This window comes from Brachyhypopomus gauderio, chromosome 12 (genome assembly GCF_052324685.1).
Source record: "Brachyhypopomus gauderio isolate BG-103 chromosome 12, BGAUD_0.2, whole genome shotgun sequence".
NCBI lineage: Eukaryota > Metazoa > Chordata > Actinopteri > Gymnotiformes > Hypopomidae > Brachyhypopomus > Brachyhypopomus gauderio.
Genome location: NC_135222.1, coordinates 20,069,057 through 20,082,220, shown reverse-complemented (window position 1 = coordinate 20,082,220; position 13,164 = coordinate 20,069,057). Strand labels below are relative to the sequence as shown.

Genomic DNA, 13,164 nt, shown 5'->3' with positions numbered 1-13,164 from the left:
CCAAACGAGAGAGGCATTAGTGCTTCATGTTGTTTGCTCCAAATACCAAGTATGGCAAAATAGTTTTTGTACTTGGGGAATTTTGAGATCACTCTGTGTTTCTTGTGAGGAAGGAGTATATTTCAATTACCTAGACAAAAAGAAAATATTTTTTATCACTTTCTTAAGTGAAATCGGTGGTTTGTGAGTAAGTGGAAAATATTTGAAACTGATTTCCAGCTGAAATTTAGCATTTAACCCAGACGGGAAACCAGACCCTTTCTCTCAGGGTTAAAGTGTCATTTTTCACATTGGGAAAACAATTTCTCTATTTCTTCTATTTCACTCTCTGCCTCTGTGTGTGTGTGTTTGTGTGCACACTTGCTGTACTGCAAGCACTGACTTTGTTACTTCACATTTTCATGCTGTTATGGTCAGAAGCTGCACTGTGGACCACATAATCAGAGTCATTCAGATCGCCCCAGTCCCAGAACCAGCGCCAACCTTTCGTCCCAGACCCTTTGGCTCGGACGGGTCCTTGATCCGCCTCTCTGCCTGGCGAGTTCCCATGCAGGGCCAAATGTCCGTCCGTCTGGACTGACCCGGTGCGCCACTGTTGCTGTCCCGGTGGTCTGTCACATTTGATTGAGTGCCTTGTTCTGATGGTGTGATCCAACACCATGTGCTACTGCGGAGCATCAAGCAAGCTGGGATCACATCATGTCTTCAGACTACATGCAGCTCTGCTTTATTTTTCAAGTGTAAAGCCAGTTTAAATGTCTGGTGTGTGTGTGTGTGTGTGTGTGTGTGTTAGGGGGAGCTGTCCTGCAGCGACCCATTTTCCTGTCAGTGGATGCTTACCGATGTGTAAAGTGGTTCTGGGTGAAACGGACGTCGAAGCCTTCATCAGGAAGCCACATTTGGAAGGTCATGCATGCTAGTTCCTGTTCTGCAGACTTTTCCATGTGATAAGAGGCATGAGGTGGTGGGCTGCTGGCCTGGCCTTACCTGAGCTTACCTGAGCTCCAGGTGGGCCCTCCGTACAACCTCCCTCAGATAAAGCGGCCAGTGAAGTCACAGGTGGAGGGTTATGGCAGAGCAGAGGGTTGAAAAGGAACTGCTCTGTTCCTTTTCATGCTCCTCTGCCAGACCATGTTGGGTTCTCGCCCTTATCGGCGCGTGAGAAAGCCTGTAATGAGTTTCAGATCTGTACATATCCGAGAGAAAACAGATCCCTGCTGACTCAGAAAGACAACAGCACACCGCTGTCTCACACCGCTGAGGTCCGAGCCAGATTCCAGATCCATGGCCGTATCTGGGGTGACTGATAGGGGAGCTCATTCGCTGGTTCTGGTGCACCACAGCCAATGGCTCGGCGCCGGCACAGACAGGACAGGCGTTGTCCCCTCTCCACCCCATGTGATCAACGCCGGCTACAGCCGTGGCAGACAGAGCCCACCTGGCCTGGTCCCGGGCCTCAGCTGTCATCACTGCTCGGGCACAGTGGAGCTCACATGGGTGTGTGCAGGCAGAGTCTCTCAGCCACATGCAGTTCTGCACTGGGAGCAGTTGAGGAGCTGTCTGCCCTTCTCTCTATCTTCTCCTTCTCTGTCTCCATCTCTCTCTCTCTCTCTCTCACTACATATGCCTCTCTCTATATCTCTCTATCTCATCCTCTCACTCTCTCTGCCACCATCCACATCCCTCTTCCATCTCTCTATCCCTCCTATCTATCAGTCTCCCTGCTTCTCTCCCTCCTCGCATCCCTCTCTTTCTCTCTCTCTCTGGCTGTCTGCCCATATTTCTTGTCGCTTTCACTTTGCTTGGCTTTCCTCCCCACGTTTGGATGCCACGCTTTTTAATGGGGGGCAGTTTGCAGTCTGCAGGCCTTTTTTGGCAGGTTCTGGGCGGCTGGAACCCGGGGAACTGGAAGTGGCCGCTGCAGAGCGATCCGGTGGGACAGCCGGAACAAGCCTGATCCACATGGGCCTACGCAAACACAATACGACCCCGGGGTCTACAGGGAGCAAAACCCAACTGGAGCACAATACTGATCTCAGTGATTGTAGCTGGGATGCCCTAAAGCCCTGAGGCTATAAAACACACACACACATACACATACACACACACACACACACACACACACACACACACACACACACACACACACACACACACACACACACACACACACACACACAAACATCCAGGCACTGCGACAGGATGCAGATCCCGCTGTTAAAATATGCTTGTAGTCCTGCCTGCTGCAGCAGAGTCTTTGCTTTGAGGTTGGACCACAGTACTGCTTGCCAGCGTGAGGAGAGGAGCTGAAGGAGACGGGATGAGCGAGATCAGGCCCGGGCCATCAGAACCGTTGAACGCTGGGTTAATGGCACACTTGGGGTTTGGATGGGTAAGAGAAACAAGACGACGTGGTTGCCAGGACTCCACAGCAGGGTCTGCGAGGCCTGGTGATCTGGCCAGCCGGGTGATTCAGGCCAGATTAGTCGATGAGATGAAGATGAGAGGATTGGCGTTGTCTCCCTCTGAGCCTTCATCTTTGCACTAGTGGGAATGAAGTCATCCCCACAGAAGGCATTCTCAGACATGTTCTCTGACCAGAAAATGTGACCTCATGCATTCCTCTGTCTCTGATTCACCAAGCATGGAGTCCATATGACAGGACTGTAATTATGATTTAAAGAGGAAGTAAACACATATGCATGTGGACGTCTGGTCTTTGGCCAGCATTTTTGTCGTAGGATGGTGAGCAGAGAGATTGTCACTCTTTTCTCAGAGCATCCGAGGAGCTTCACATTTTCTTCTGTCTGACCTTGAGAATCACGTGTTGGTATTTCTCTTCACTGGGCACTGGGTGGCAGGCAGATAACATACTCTTTAAAAGTCAGTTAGGGCTCTGTGCATGCCACCTAGTCAAAGAGTACTAGGTTTTCATTAAAGAAAAATAGCTTTAAATGCCACACAGTCAAAGTGCAAAAACAGTTCTCAAGGGCAGTAAAGATATTGCAGTCTTTCAGGAACCAGCAAGGCCAAATCTTTGCACCGTTTCATTTTCACATTTACTAAAATCTGTTCAGGCAAAAACTAAGAAAACCGTTAAACCTTTTGACCTTATTAAGCGGTTAGACTTTGGATCGTCTCTCGTGAGTCGTGAGTCACCATCGCCTGTTAACGTTTGCAGTGCCTGATCATTGGCGGAGGGCCCTGTGGCTTACGGACCGCTATAGAGCTGGCCTTCCTGGGGGCCAGAGCTGTGGTGATAGAGAAGAGAGACACATTCTCCAGGAACAATGTCCTGCACCTCTGGCCCTTCACCATCCATGACCTCAAGGGCCTGGGGGCGAAGAAGTTTTATGGCAAGTTCTGCGCTGGAGCCATAGACCACATCAGTGAGTACAGAGATATCACAGGTTGCTGCTCCTCACGCAGACATATTTGGCATGTCACAGCAGACGGCCAAGGGTGAAGCAGCTCTCCTCCGTTCTGTTATGATCGTACTGCTTTTTCAAACCCGTTTTCACAATTGATTCATCTCGAATTTCCTGTTTTCTGTTCCCTCAGATGGTAAATATTAGATGGTAAATGTTAGTTTAAGATGAAGCTTCGGAAACAAAGCCCTGAGCAGTGAAGCGGGAATAGATGGAATGTGTTTGGTTTGTGTGCGAGTCACGGTGCAGCGTGGGCATTCTTGGAGGGTTTGTCGTTTCAGGCATCCGCCAGCTCCAGCTCATGCTCCTGAAGATCGCTCTGCTTTTAGGGGTTGAGTTCCACATCAACGTGGAGTTTGTGAAGCTTCTGGAACCGCCAGAAGACCAAGAGAACGAAGGTGAGACAGCTTCAGATGTGCTCACTGGCTCCTGCCTGGGTTAGCCCACACGTCAATTGACCATCCGATTGTTTCCACACACACACACACACACACACACACACACACACACACACACACACACACACACACACACAAATCTACCAATTATTATCCATACTTATCTACTATATCTGTTATATCCATATGTATCTATTATAACTAACTGAACCTGATTACTGTTTCAGTGATGGATTTGCTTTAAAGGCTTTGGGTGTAGCTATGCTCTCTAATGTTTCCATGTGTTCCAGTATCCAGGGATTTCCATTCCTCACACCCTCTCTAGGACAATGCCGAGTCCATACAGTGGACTTCCTGCCTCACTTCCACACTGCAGTATTTATCACTATGACAACCGACTACAGTGGCCCTGTTAATGGCAATTTTTTATGCCCATGGAAAATTTCTCTAATTCGAGTCAACGTTCCCTTCCCACACTCTGTAATCTGTATTTATTATTTTATGACTACAGAGCATGCACAGGCTCGGTCCATGCACCAAGGGAGTCTTACCCTTTTTGGAGAACAAGAGGCCATTACATCAGCTAAATAAAGAGCTGGTGATTATGAGCTGATCATTGTAATTAGAACCAGGTCTCCAAGGTCCACTTAAAATGTTCTGCCAGATGTGATCATGTGTAGCTACCCTCTTAAAGAGATCCTCCAGTACAGGAGGCCGTACTCTCCACAGACGATGGACTCCCATGTTGAGGACATTAGCTAGCTATCTCTCCCTCCGTTCATCACAGACATCAGAGCACTGATAAAACCAAGAGGGCCTTCTAAATCTGGAGCGTTTTGCTAGCATGACCTCGTCTTCTTCCCTATAGCAACCTTTCCCTGTTGTTCCCTGTTGTTCAACCTTTGTTCATCAGACGCGGAGACTTTATTCTGCCTTAACGTACTGATCTCCAAAGAACGTGTGTGCCATCTGTGCTTGTGTAAACGTGTTTGTGTGTATGACAGGGCCTGGCTGGAGAGCAGAGCTTCGACCTGCGGATCACCCTGTGGCTAACTTAGATTTTGACGTTGTGGTGGGGGCTGATGGGAGACGGAACACTCTAGAAGGTTGGCACACTAGTGACTGTGACGCAGTTCTAATTTATTTCACTTTTTACAAGGTACCACATACTTTACTAGAAATTCCTTGATTTAACTGCATTAAATACACATGGGATGATGTGTATTTATATAATAACCAAGCTTATATAATTATCATCAGTCTATAAATACAGAGGAAATGTTCCCGGGGTAAATAAAACAGCTTAGAATTTGATACGGCAACACAAATAGCACGTCACACGGCCTTTCATGCCCCATGGCCTGTGTTTTTGTTAACTCTCCATTCGCCACAAGTTGTGTAAACAACACTCTCTGAAAAGCTCTAGAACATTCTGTGGAACCAGCCATACCAAACAGAAGTCTTCCAAAAGAACTCAGAAGAGCTCTCTGCCACACGTCTTATCAGCTGTGAACCTGGGTCTCCCTGTCTGAGAGAAACTTGGCCGCTGCTTCCCAGCCTAGCTCCCTTGGCCTTTTGACCAGATTATTTTATCCAACGAAGTCGTACAGAACCAAACAATCAAGTCTCGTTCTGTAAGCTGATAGCCTGTGATGTCATCAGGCCATGTGTGATTGTGTATGAAATCAGCAGCTCAGCGTGCATTCCTAAAGAACGCTAAGAAGAGAGATGCTGACCCCGACTGGGCTGTTGCTACTTGCCTGTCGGAGTCCCCCCCCCACCCCCACCCCCACCCTTCGTCTTTCCACCTATCCCCGAGCAGATGCTTATTCCAAATAAGGAGGTTCTCGGGCGGCTTCAAACATTCAGCGTTTGGCGCGCTACAAAGTCCCCAGTAACTTTAAGGTGGAAAAAACACACACATACTTTCACAGTTAGCGTACAGGAACGGGTGTGTTCCTGCGCGTCTGGTGCCTGGTAAATATATCCTCTTCTGAGAGCATGTGGTCTCGCTCGTGGTGCTGTGGCATTTGTAGCCAAGCACATGGGCGTGGGCGGGGGAGGGGGTGACGTCCCACATTATTAACATGATGGTAATGGAACAGCTTGTCACCCCAAGGCCAGTCTGAGACACACTACTTCCTGCCTTATTTTGCGGGGCAGAAGGTTAGAGGCTTGTCCTCCTGTCTGTTCAGGTCCTCAGAGTCACACTTGCAGGGTAACAAGAACCCACAATCTCCTCCTTAGGACATTAACTCAAGTCCTCGATATCTGTTGTATCTGTTACTTCTGGCAACGTGTGTCTTTTGACTCTCAAAGTTCACACAGATCCAGTGAGAGAGTCCTGCACGTTGTGTAGCTTTAGGACTCGTGAACTCATTAAGGCAGACAGTGAGTTCAGATAAATCCAGTTAAATAGTGCGTATTGGGTAGTTTCAGGACTCGTGACTTACCTTTGTGGTGAAACCAAGCTTGCATGAGCCCAAAATACCCACCCTGTGATTTAGGCAGCAACAGATTTCTACTGGATTAGTGTGCCTCTGTCTGGCAGCAAGAGAAAAATACCACATCACTCACTTCTATTTACTCTCTCTCTCTCTTTCTCTCTCGCTCTCACGTTAACTCTTTTTCTCCTTCTTTCTCTCAGCTCTGAACTCTGGCTTGTTCTGTTTGCCACTTTCTTTATTGACTCATACGTTTTCTCTAACTCAGGCGCTGGTTCTCTCTGGAACATCAGTGTCTTCATCACGTCAACCATATTCCCTCGTGCATGACCTCTTCTCCTCTCTCTCTCTCTCTCGCGTCTCTTAGGGTTCAGGCGGAAGGAATTCCGTGGGAAACTGGCCATCGCAATCACGGCCAACTTCATTAACAGGAACACCACAGCCGAGGCCAAAGTGGAGGAAATTAGTGGAGTTGCCTTCATCTTCAACCAGAAGTTCTTCCTGGACCTCAGACAGGAGACAGGTGAGGGAGAGGAACATATGGGAAATCCAAGTGATTACCAGAACCTGGCATCTCTCGATGCTCTGATGAGTTTTAACACAATTCCCACTAGTTAGGCGTACCTCCCTGTCAGCTAAATCTCCACCTCTCCATTCAAGACACGATGAGCTCACAGGCCGGAAACATGATGTTGTTCTTAACTGAGCCGCCTTTCAGTTCCTCTTCCTTCTACTGCTATTAATCCACCAAATCGTTTATGCTTTCTGTGCAAGCTTTTACCATAGATAGAAAAAGATTAACTTTGTATACCTCATTTAACCAGTCCCCATTACTCCTGTGTGCTCCTTCATAATCTATTTTAAACTCCTGATTGCCACAGCAAGAGTGTTGTTTTACATGTGGAATTAGTGAAAAAAGCATTACACACAAAAAAAAAACCTGCATGATGTGGAACAGGGATGTAATTTATTACATAAATTTGTAGACAGGTTCTGATTTCCCTTTGAACAACACAACGGTTGTGTGTGTGATGTAGGCATCGATTTGGAGAACATTGTGTACTACAAGGATGATACGCACTACTTCGTCATGACGGCTAAGAAACAGAGTCTCCTGGATAAAGGAGTCATCATTCATGTGAGTAGGGCCCTTGGTTAGGGCTAGTGTCCTGAAAGAGGAAGTGGTTTAGCAAAGGTTTTGTGAAGGTTACATGGACTGTTTTATTATGGTGTCTTGCCAGTTTAAGAGACTGTGAATACACGCTCTTATAAACATAGCAATGAGGGCGTAAACATTGTTAAGGAGCACATAATTCACCACTTTATGATCTCTGTCTTTGTGTGTGTGTGTGTGTGTGTGTGTGTATGAGCACACATATTCTGTGGTATTAAAACCTTCCTACTAATGCTGCGTAGCCTGGAACAGACTATACTGATTCATAGACTCATAGATTCACTGGCACCTGAGTAGGAAATTTACTGACTGAGTGTGGACATATTAAAGCACTCTATCATGTCTTGATTCACACATCCACCCAACATTCAAAATACCCTCATCATTCTTCTGAAACACCCACTTAAGAATCACCTCGTGAGTACAGGCAGAGTTCGCAATGACCTGACGACTGACAGGTTGTGTATGTCCACTGTTAAACTGCGTTAAACTACGTTATCAATCTGCTACGTAGGTAACCTAACAAAGCCATGGCCTTAAAGTGTTGATCGGTCTTGAAAAGTGATGAAAAGTGACTTCTCTCTAAACAGAAAACATGATGTCATGATGTCTTGTGTACCAGGACTACATAGACACGGAGGCGCTGCTGAGTAGCGCAAACGTGAACCAGGACGCCCTGCTCGCTTACGCCCACCAGGCCGCCGACTTCGCCACCCATTACCAGCTGCCCGTGCTAGAGTACGCCATGAACCACCTGGACCAGCCGGACGTAGCCATGTTCGACTTCACCTGCATGTACGCCTCGGAGAACGCCGCGCTGGTGCGGGAGAAGTTTGGCCATCAACTGCTGGTGGCACTGGTGGGGGACAGTCTCCTGGAGGTGAGCTCGTCCAGCTTCTCCTCCAGCTGTTCGTGTGCTGCTCAGGTGTTTTGTTCATTTGATGCTATGTCTTGGTGTTGGTGTGTGTGTGTGTTGTAGCCTTTTTGGCCAATGGGCACAGGCTGTGCACGAGGTTTCCTGGCTGCTGTAGACACAGCTTGGATGGTGAAGGGCTGGGTTCAGGGTAAAGGGCCACTGGAAGTGCTGGCAGAGAGGTTAGCATGATTTGAAGAACCCATGTGCACACAAACACATGAGCAGTGCCCCACCGACGCACTGAAAGCCCAGTTCAGTTTACCTTGTGTTCAAGGACTCGAGCTTTTCAGGTCTGTAAGTGCTCCAGCTCAGAGCTCAGGTCGGATTGTCTTGGATTTCTCTCGTCAGGGAGAGTCTTTACCGCTTGCTACCTCAGACAACGCCTGAAAACATCACCAAGAACTTCGAACAGTACACCATAGACCCTGGAACGCGATATCCGAACCTCAATTCCAGCTGTGTCAGACCGCACCAGGTGAGAGCCTTCACCTTCGAGAGGACTAATCGCATTTTGTTTCGCCAATACCACTTAGCCCTGCTCTCGTCCACACACAGGTGCGCAACTACTACATAAGCGGAGAGCTGAAGCCATGCTCTTTGGAACGAGCTGCTACCATTCGCCGCCCCGTGAACCTGGCACGGCGAGGTCAGTCCAAACGTCCGTCAGCCCTGTTGGCGCTGTGTTTGTGTACTCTGAACACTCTGTTTGTGAAGCATGCAACCAGAGGTCTGTTTGATAAAGTGAGACCGTCAGGGAAGACTAAAGGTGAAATCCCCAGACTCGTCTTTGACTTTAATGTTTTGGGAATTCCGTTCCCCAGTATATTCCTGCAAAAAAAACCTTCTTAAAATAAGCCTTCTCAAAATAAGCCTTCTCAAAATAAGCCTCCTCAAAATAAGCCAGTTTAATAAACAGTGTCCAGAAAATGCTGGTTGCCTGAGTTGGAGGATTATAGTGGCGAGTAGAACGACCTTTCTTTACTAGTTGGTGGTGTCTTTGAGAATAATAATAATAATCTTTATTTGTATAACACCTTCCATACGTACATGCAAGTCAAAGTGCTTTACAGAATAAATAGAAGAAAACACAGTCTCTTGGGACCCCTGGAGGGTCATATTAATGTATGGTTTCGTTTTTTTCCTGTATTTTTTAACTCCTTCTTTCAAATTATATATATTATTTTTATATTCATTTTATCTTAAAATTTCATTTAAAACTAGGCCTAATAAATCCACAGCTTTTATGTAGTTTTCCATGGTGATATGGAAAAGTGTGAATCAGTTTTAAACAGCGATCGGTCTAGCAGTGTTGAGGTGGAATGCATTTAATTTACTTTAGTTAACTTAAATAATTAAATATGGCTAAAATCTCACCAAAACCTAAAGAATAATGGTAGATCAGGAGGGACATCAGGGAGTTCTCAGGGAGACAGGCAGGACAATAGGCAGGACAAGCCCAGACTAACCTCTGCTGCTCCACCCGTGATTGTGATCATCCAGTAGCACAGGGCGAATCCACAGGCTCACAGCTGTGTGTGTGTGTGTGTGTGTGTGTGTGTGTGTGCGTTTATGCTCCAGAGTCGGAGGTCAGACCCAGCAGGTTGCTGACCTGGTGTCAGAAGCACACGGAGGGCTACAGGGGCGTGAGCGTGACTGACCTGAGCACATCGTGGAGCAGCGGCTTGGCCTTCTGTGCTCTCATCCACCGCTTCCGAGCACACCTCATGTACGTGAAACGACCTCTGCCCTTTAACCCCTAGAGTAACCCAAAGAGCAGGATATGACTATACTATGACTGTACAATGTAACGTGGAGTGGATCCCTGTGTAACACAATGCTCCTTTTATGTGACATTTTACACGATTATATGACCTCATAAATTACATGACTGCATTAAGAAGTCAAATGCATCTGACAGATACTCGCCTCATGGGGTTTGCCTGCAGACGTCCATAAGTCTTGCTGTGCTGTCAGCGGTTCTCCGTCCCCTTTATGAGCTCCTGTCCCACAGTGGGATATTGTGCAAACCCAAACACAAGCAGGACATGGGAAAATGTATCTGACCTCCGCAGTCTGCCTTCCTGCACACCACCTCCTTCCTCTCTGTGACGGGGAGATCTTGCACGGCGGTGCGTGGCGAGAGCAAGGGGCAGAGTGGAGATTGTAAACACACGCTACACTTCACACGTTTTCTCCAGGGATGGCGCGTCTCACGCGTCTTGCAGCCCTGGCCCGTCGAGTGATCCCACGTGCAGCACAAGGCAATTCCTGAGCTTCTTGAGGCCTTATCTAAGCGCTCCTTGTTTTGCAGTGATTATGATTCGCTAAACGAGGGAGACCCTGCAGGGAACGCCCAGCTGGCATTTGACGTGACCGAGAGGGAGTTTGGCATCAAGCCATTCACCACGGGCAAAGAGCTGGCATCAGGCCAAGAGCCAGACAAGAACGCCATGGTTACCTACCTCTCCAAATTCTATGAGCTCTTTAGGGGGACCCCGTTTCCACCTTCAGGTAACCCACATTACGCCGCTATTGACTGCTTGTACTTCTTGACTTCCACTGTATAATATTAACATTCCTTCTCACTCGCATACATGTCTGAAAGGGCAGGCTGCAACCTTCATCCTGGAACTTGAGCCGTGTGCGGAGGTCTTAATGTTGTCACAGTCCTGAAAGCTTGTCAAATGTACCCGACACCAGCCCAAACCTGTTAGCAGCATTTCATTTGTAAAATCCCCTCACCTGGCTATAGTTTTCATAAGAAATGTCTTTCTGAATGAGCCCAGAGCTTTATGAAGTGTCTTTGAACAGACGTGCAGCAACACATATCCTTTTGTCTTGCATTATGCAACTCTGTCAGTCTTGTAGTCTGGCATGAGGGGAATGTACAACAGCCAGAGCTCTTGTTCCTCCTCAAGATAAGGGAGATGCAGGACCTCCTCAAGATAGAGCAGATACGGTACTTGTGAAGAGGGCACAGTGCACTCCATTACAAGGCAGGATTATACCTGGACTTCCCCTTCCCCGGCCTCCACCATCTTGTGAAACCTGCACGCATCTAGGGTTAGTGACCCAGATGCAAGACTGATAGTACATAACGTCATGTTAATTGTAGACATTCCTCTGACATGGTATCACTGAACATTTCCAGAAAATGTTGCCAGGAAAAAAAAAAGACTTATTTAGTAATGGGCATTTGAGAAAAACAGATGTTGCGGTAGGCCATGAATTTGATTTTCCCTGCCAAGGTGTAAGGTTTCATTTGATTAGGAATTGCTCAGAGATGCAAAGAGTCGGTTGAACGAGTCCGAGAGTCGAGCCTCGAGTGTCTCTGCTGCGAGTCCGAGTCAAGTTTCAAGTTTCCACGAAGAGCGAAAATGTAACGTGCATTATCGTGCATTGTCAATCACTTCGACATGGAATAGTGCCCGAAATGCTGCCAAGAAAATGGCAACGGGAAAATCGAGCATTTACAAAAGCTAAAAACTCATTAGAAACTAACGATAGTAGAAACTATTTATCGCTGGCTAGCATACTTTTTTATCCACACAGACTAACTAGCTGTGCATACTAACCTGTTTTAATGGCTTATAAAATGTGACGCCGGTTTGCCCGTGTTGTGTTTTCCTGCTCCACGTAGTGAACGTAACACCTTTTTACCCAAACGTTACCGAAGACGAATAAAGGCGCGAGAGCTGCGCGTGGCTAAAATAAACAAAACACCTGCGATGTGACGTTTGATTCAGACGTTACTGGACCGAGCGGGACTGTTTCGATGGGTTTGGCACTTTGTCCTAGAAGAACATGCTAGCTAGGGTGTTGTTAGACATGAGGAAAATATCGAAGCAAGTAGAAGGGAAAGTGTTTCAGAAAATGTCACGTCCTTACCTCCCAGTTTGCAACATTTTATTGTACATTTTCAGGCAAAAAGGAAAACGGTTATTTTTTTGTAATTCAGTACTTTAATGACTAAACGTGGTTATCAGATTTTTTCTGAAAATGGTGGGATGTACAGATCGCAGTATTCCGCAAATTTGATCCTCTGACTGCTATAACTTCTGACAACCACTAGGTGTCGCTGCTTTGGCTTCGGCTGTCAATGATTTGATGCTTCGAATCTTTTATCGACACAAAGAAGCCCCATAAGCTTCGTGAGGCGTTGTCTGCTCATCACTACAAAAATACTGTGTATGTCTAGAAACTGACAGGCAATACACTTGTCTGAAATTGTATCAAAGGTTTTTGATGCAAACATTCGGTTACATTCTTGTTTTTAGATGTTGCCTACTTGCTTTCGGTGTGACTGAGTTGAAACACTGACACTGGCTCTTCCTCTTGCCTTTGATTTTCCCATGATTGCTAAGAATTGGAAGTATTTCAGGCTGCTGTTTTATTTCAGATTCGAGGAAAGAAATGGATAGAAACAAAGATGAATTCCAACCAATATACAGGTCCCTGAGCTTAACGCAGCCTCGAAAACGGATCCCAAAGGTAGGGTGAATGTGTCCACACATGAGCTGTAGTTGTAGTTACAGCTCACCTCAAACACATTCGGTTCAAGTTTAGCTTGGGCCAAGCTTCCGTGTCCTGTCTCAGTCCAGCATGATTAAGGTTTTGAAGCTACTTAAGCACTATTTATCATTTATTTATCAGTGTTTCTCTTTCCCCTTCATCTGTCAGGATGAGAAAAAGGTGGATGATAACGACTCTTTTTACAAAAGAAGACGGAAGGTTTCTAATTATCTGGAAGAGGTTAGTTTAGTTCTTCAGTGCTTCAGTTTCACATTTTTGCACCAGGGGTTTC

General features: G+C 46.7%; 1 protein-coding gene across 19 annotated transcripts in view; it reads left to right on the top strand.

Moving 5' to 3' along the window:
* Positions 1-13,164, top strand: part of mical2a (microtubule associated monooxygenase, calponin and LIM domain containing 2a) — a 33,566-nt gene that overhangs the window by 9,493 nt on the left and 10,909 nt on the right. For 18 of the 19 annotated variants that reach the window (XM_077023657.1, XM_077023647.1, XM_077023646.1 and 15 more), the window contains exons 3-15: positions 3,182-3,389; positions 3,710-3,826; positions 4,831-4,932; positions 6,638-6,793; positions 7,308-7,408; positions 8,067-8,324; positions 8,424-8,539; positions 8,709-8,835; positions 8,916-9,006; positions 9,939-10,086; positions 10,672-10,871; positions 12,760-12,851; positions 13,041-13,112. In XM_077023657.1, the coding sequence (XP_076879772.1) occupies positions 3,182-3,389; positions 3,710-3,826; positions 4,831-4,932; positions 6,638-6,793; positions 7,308-7,408; positions 8,067-8,324; positions 8,424-8,539; positions 8,709-8,835; positions 8,916-9,006; positions 9,939-10,086; positions 10,672-10,871; positions 12,760-12,851; positions 13,041-13,112 (1,788 nt within the window). Of the gene's footprint in view, positions 1-3,181; positions 3,390-3,709; positions 3,930-3,963; positions 4,933-6,637; positions 6,794-7,307; positions 7,409-8,066; positions 8,325-8,423; positions 8,540-8,708; positions 8,836-8,915; positions 9,007-9,938; positions 10,087-10,671; positions 10,872-12,759; positions 12,852-13,040; positions 13,113-13,164 lie in introns of those variants that run through there. The other variant, XR_013134366.1, reaches the window with a different exon arrangement.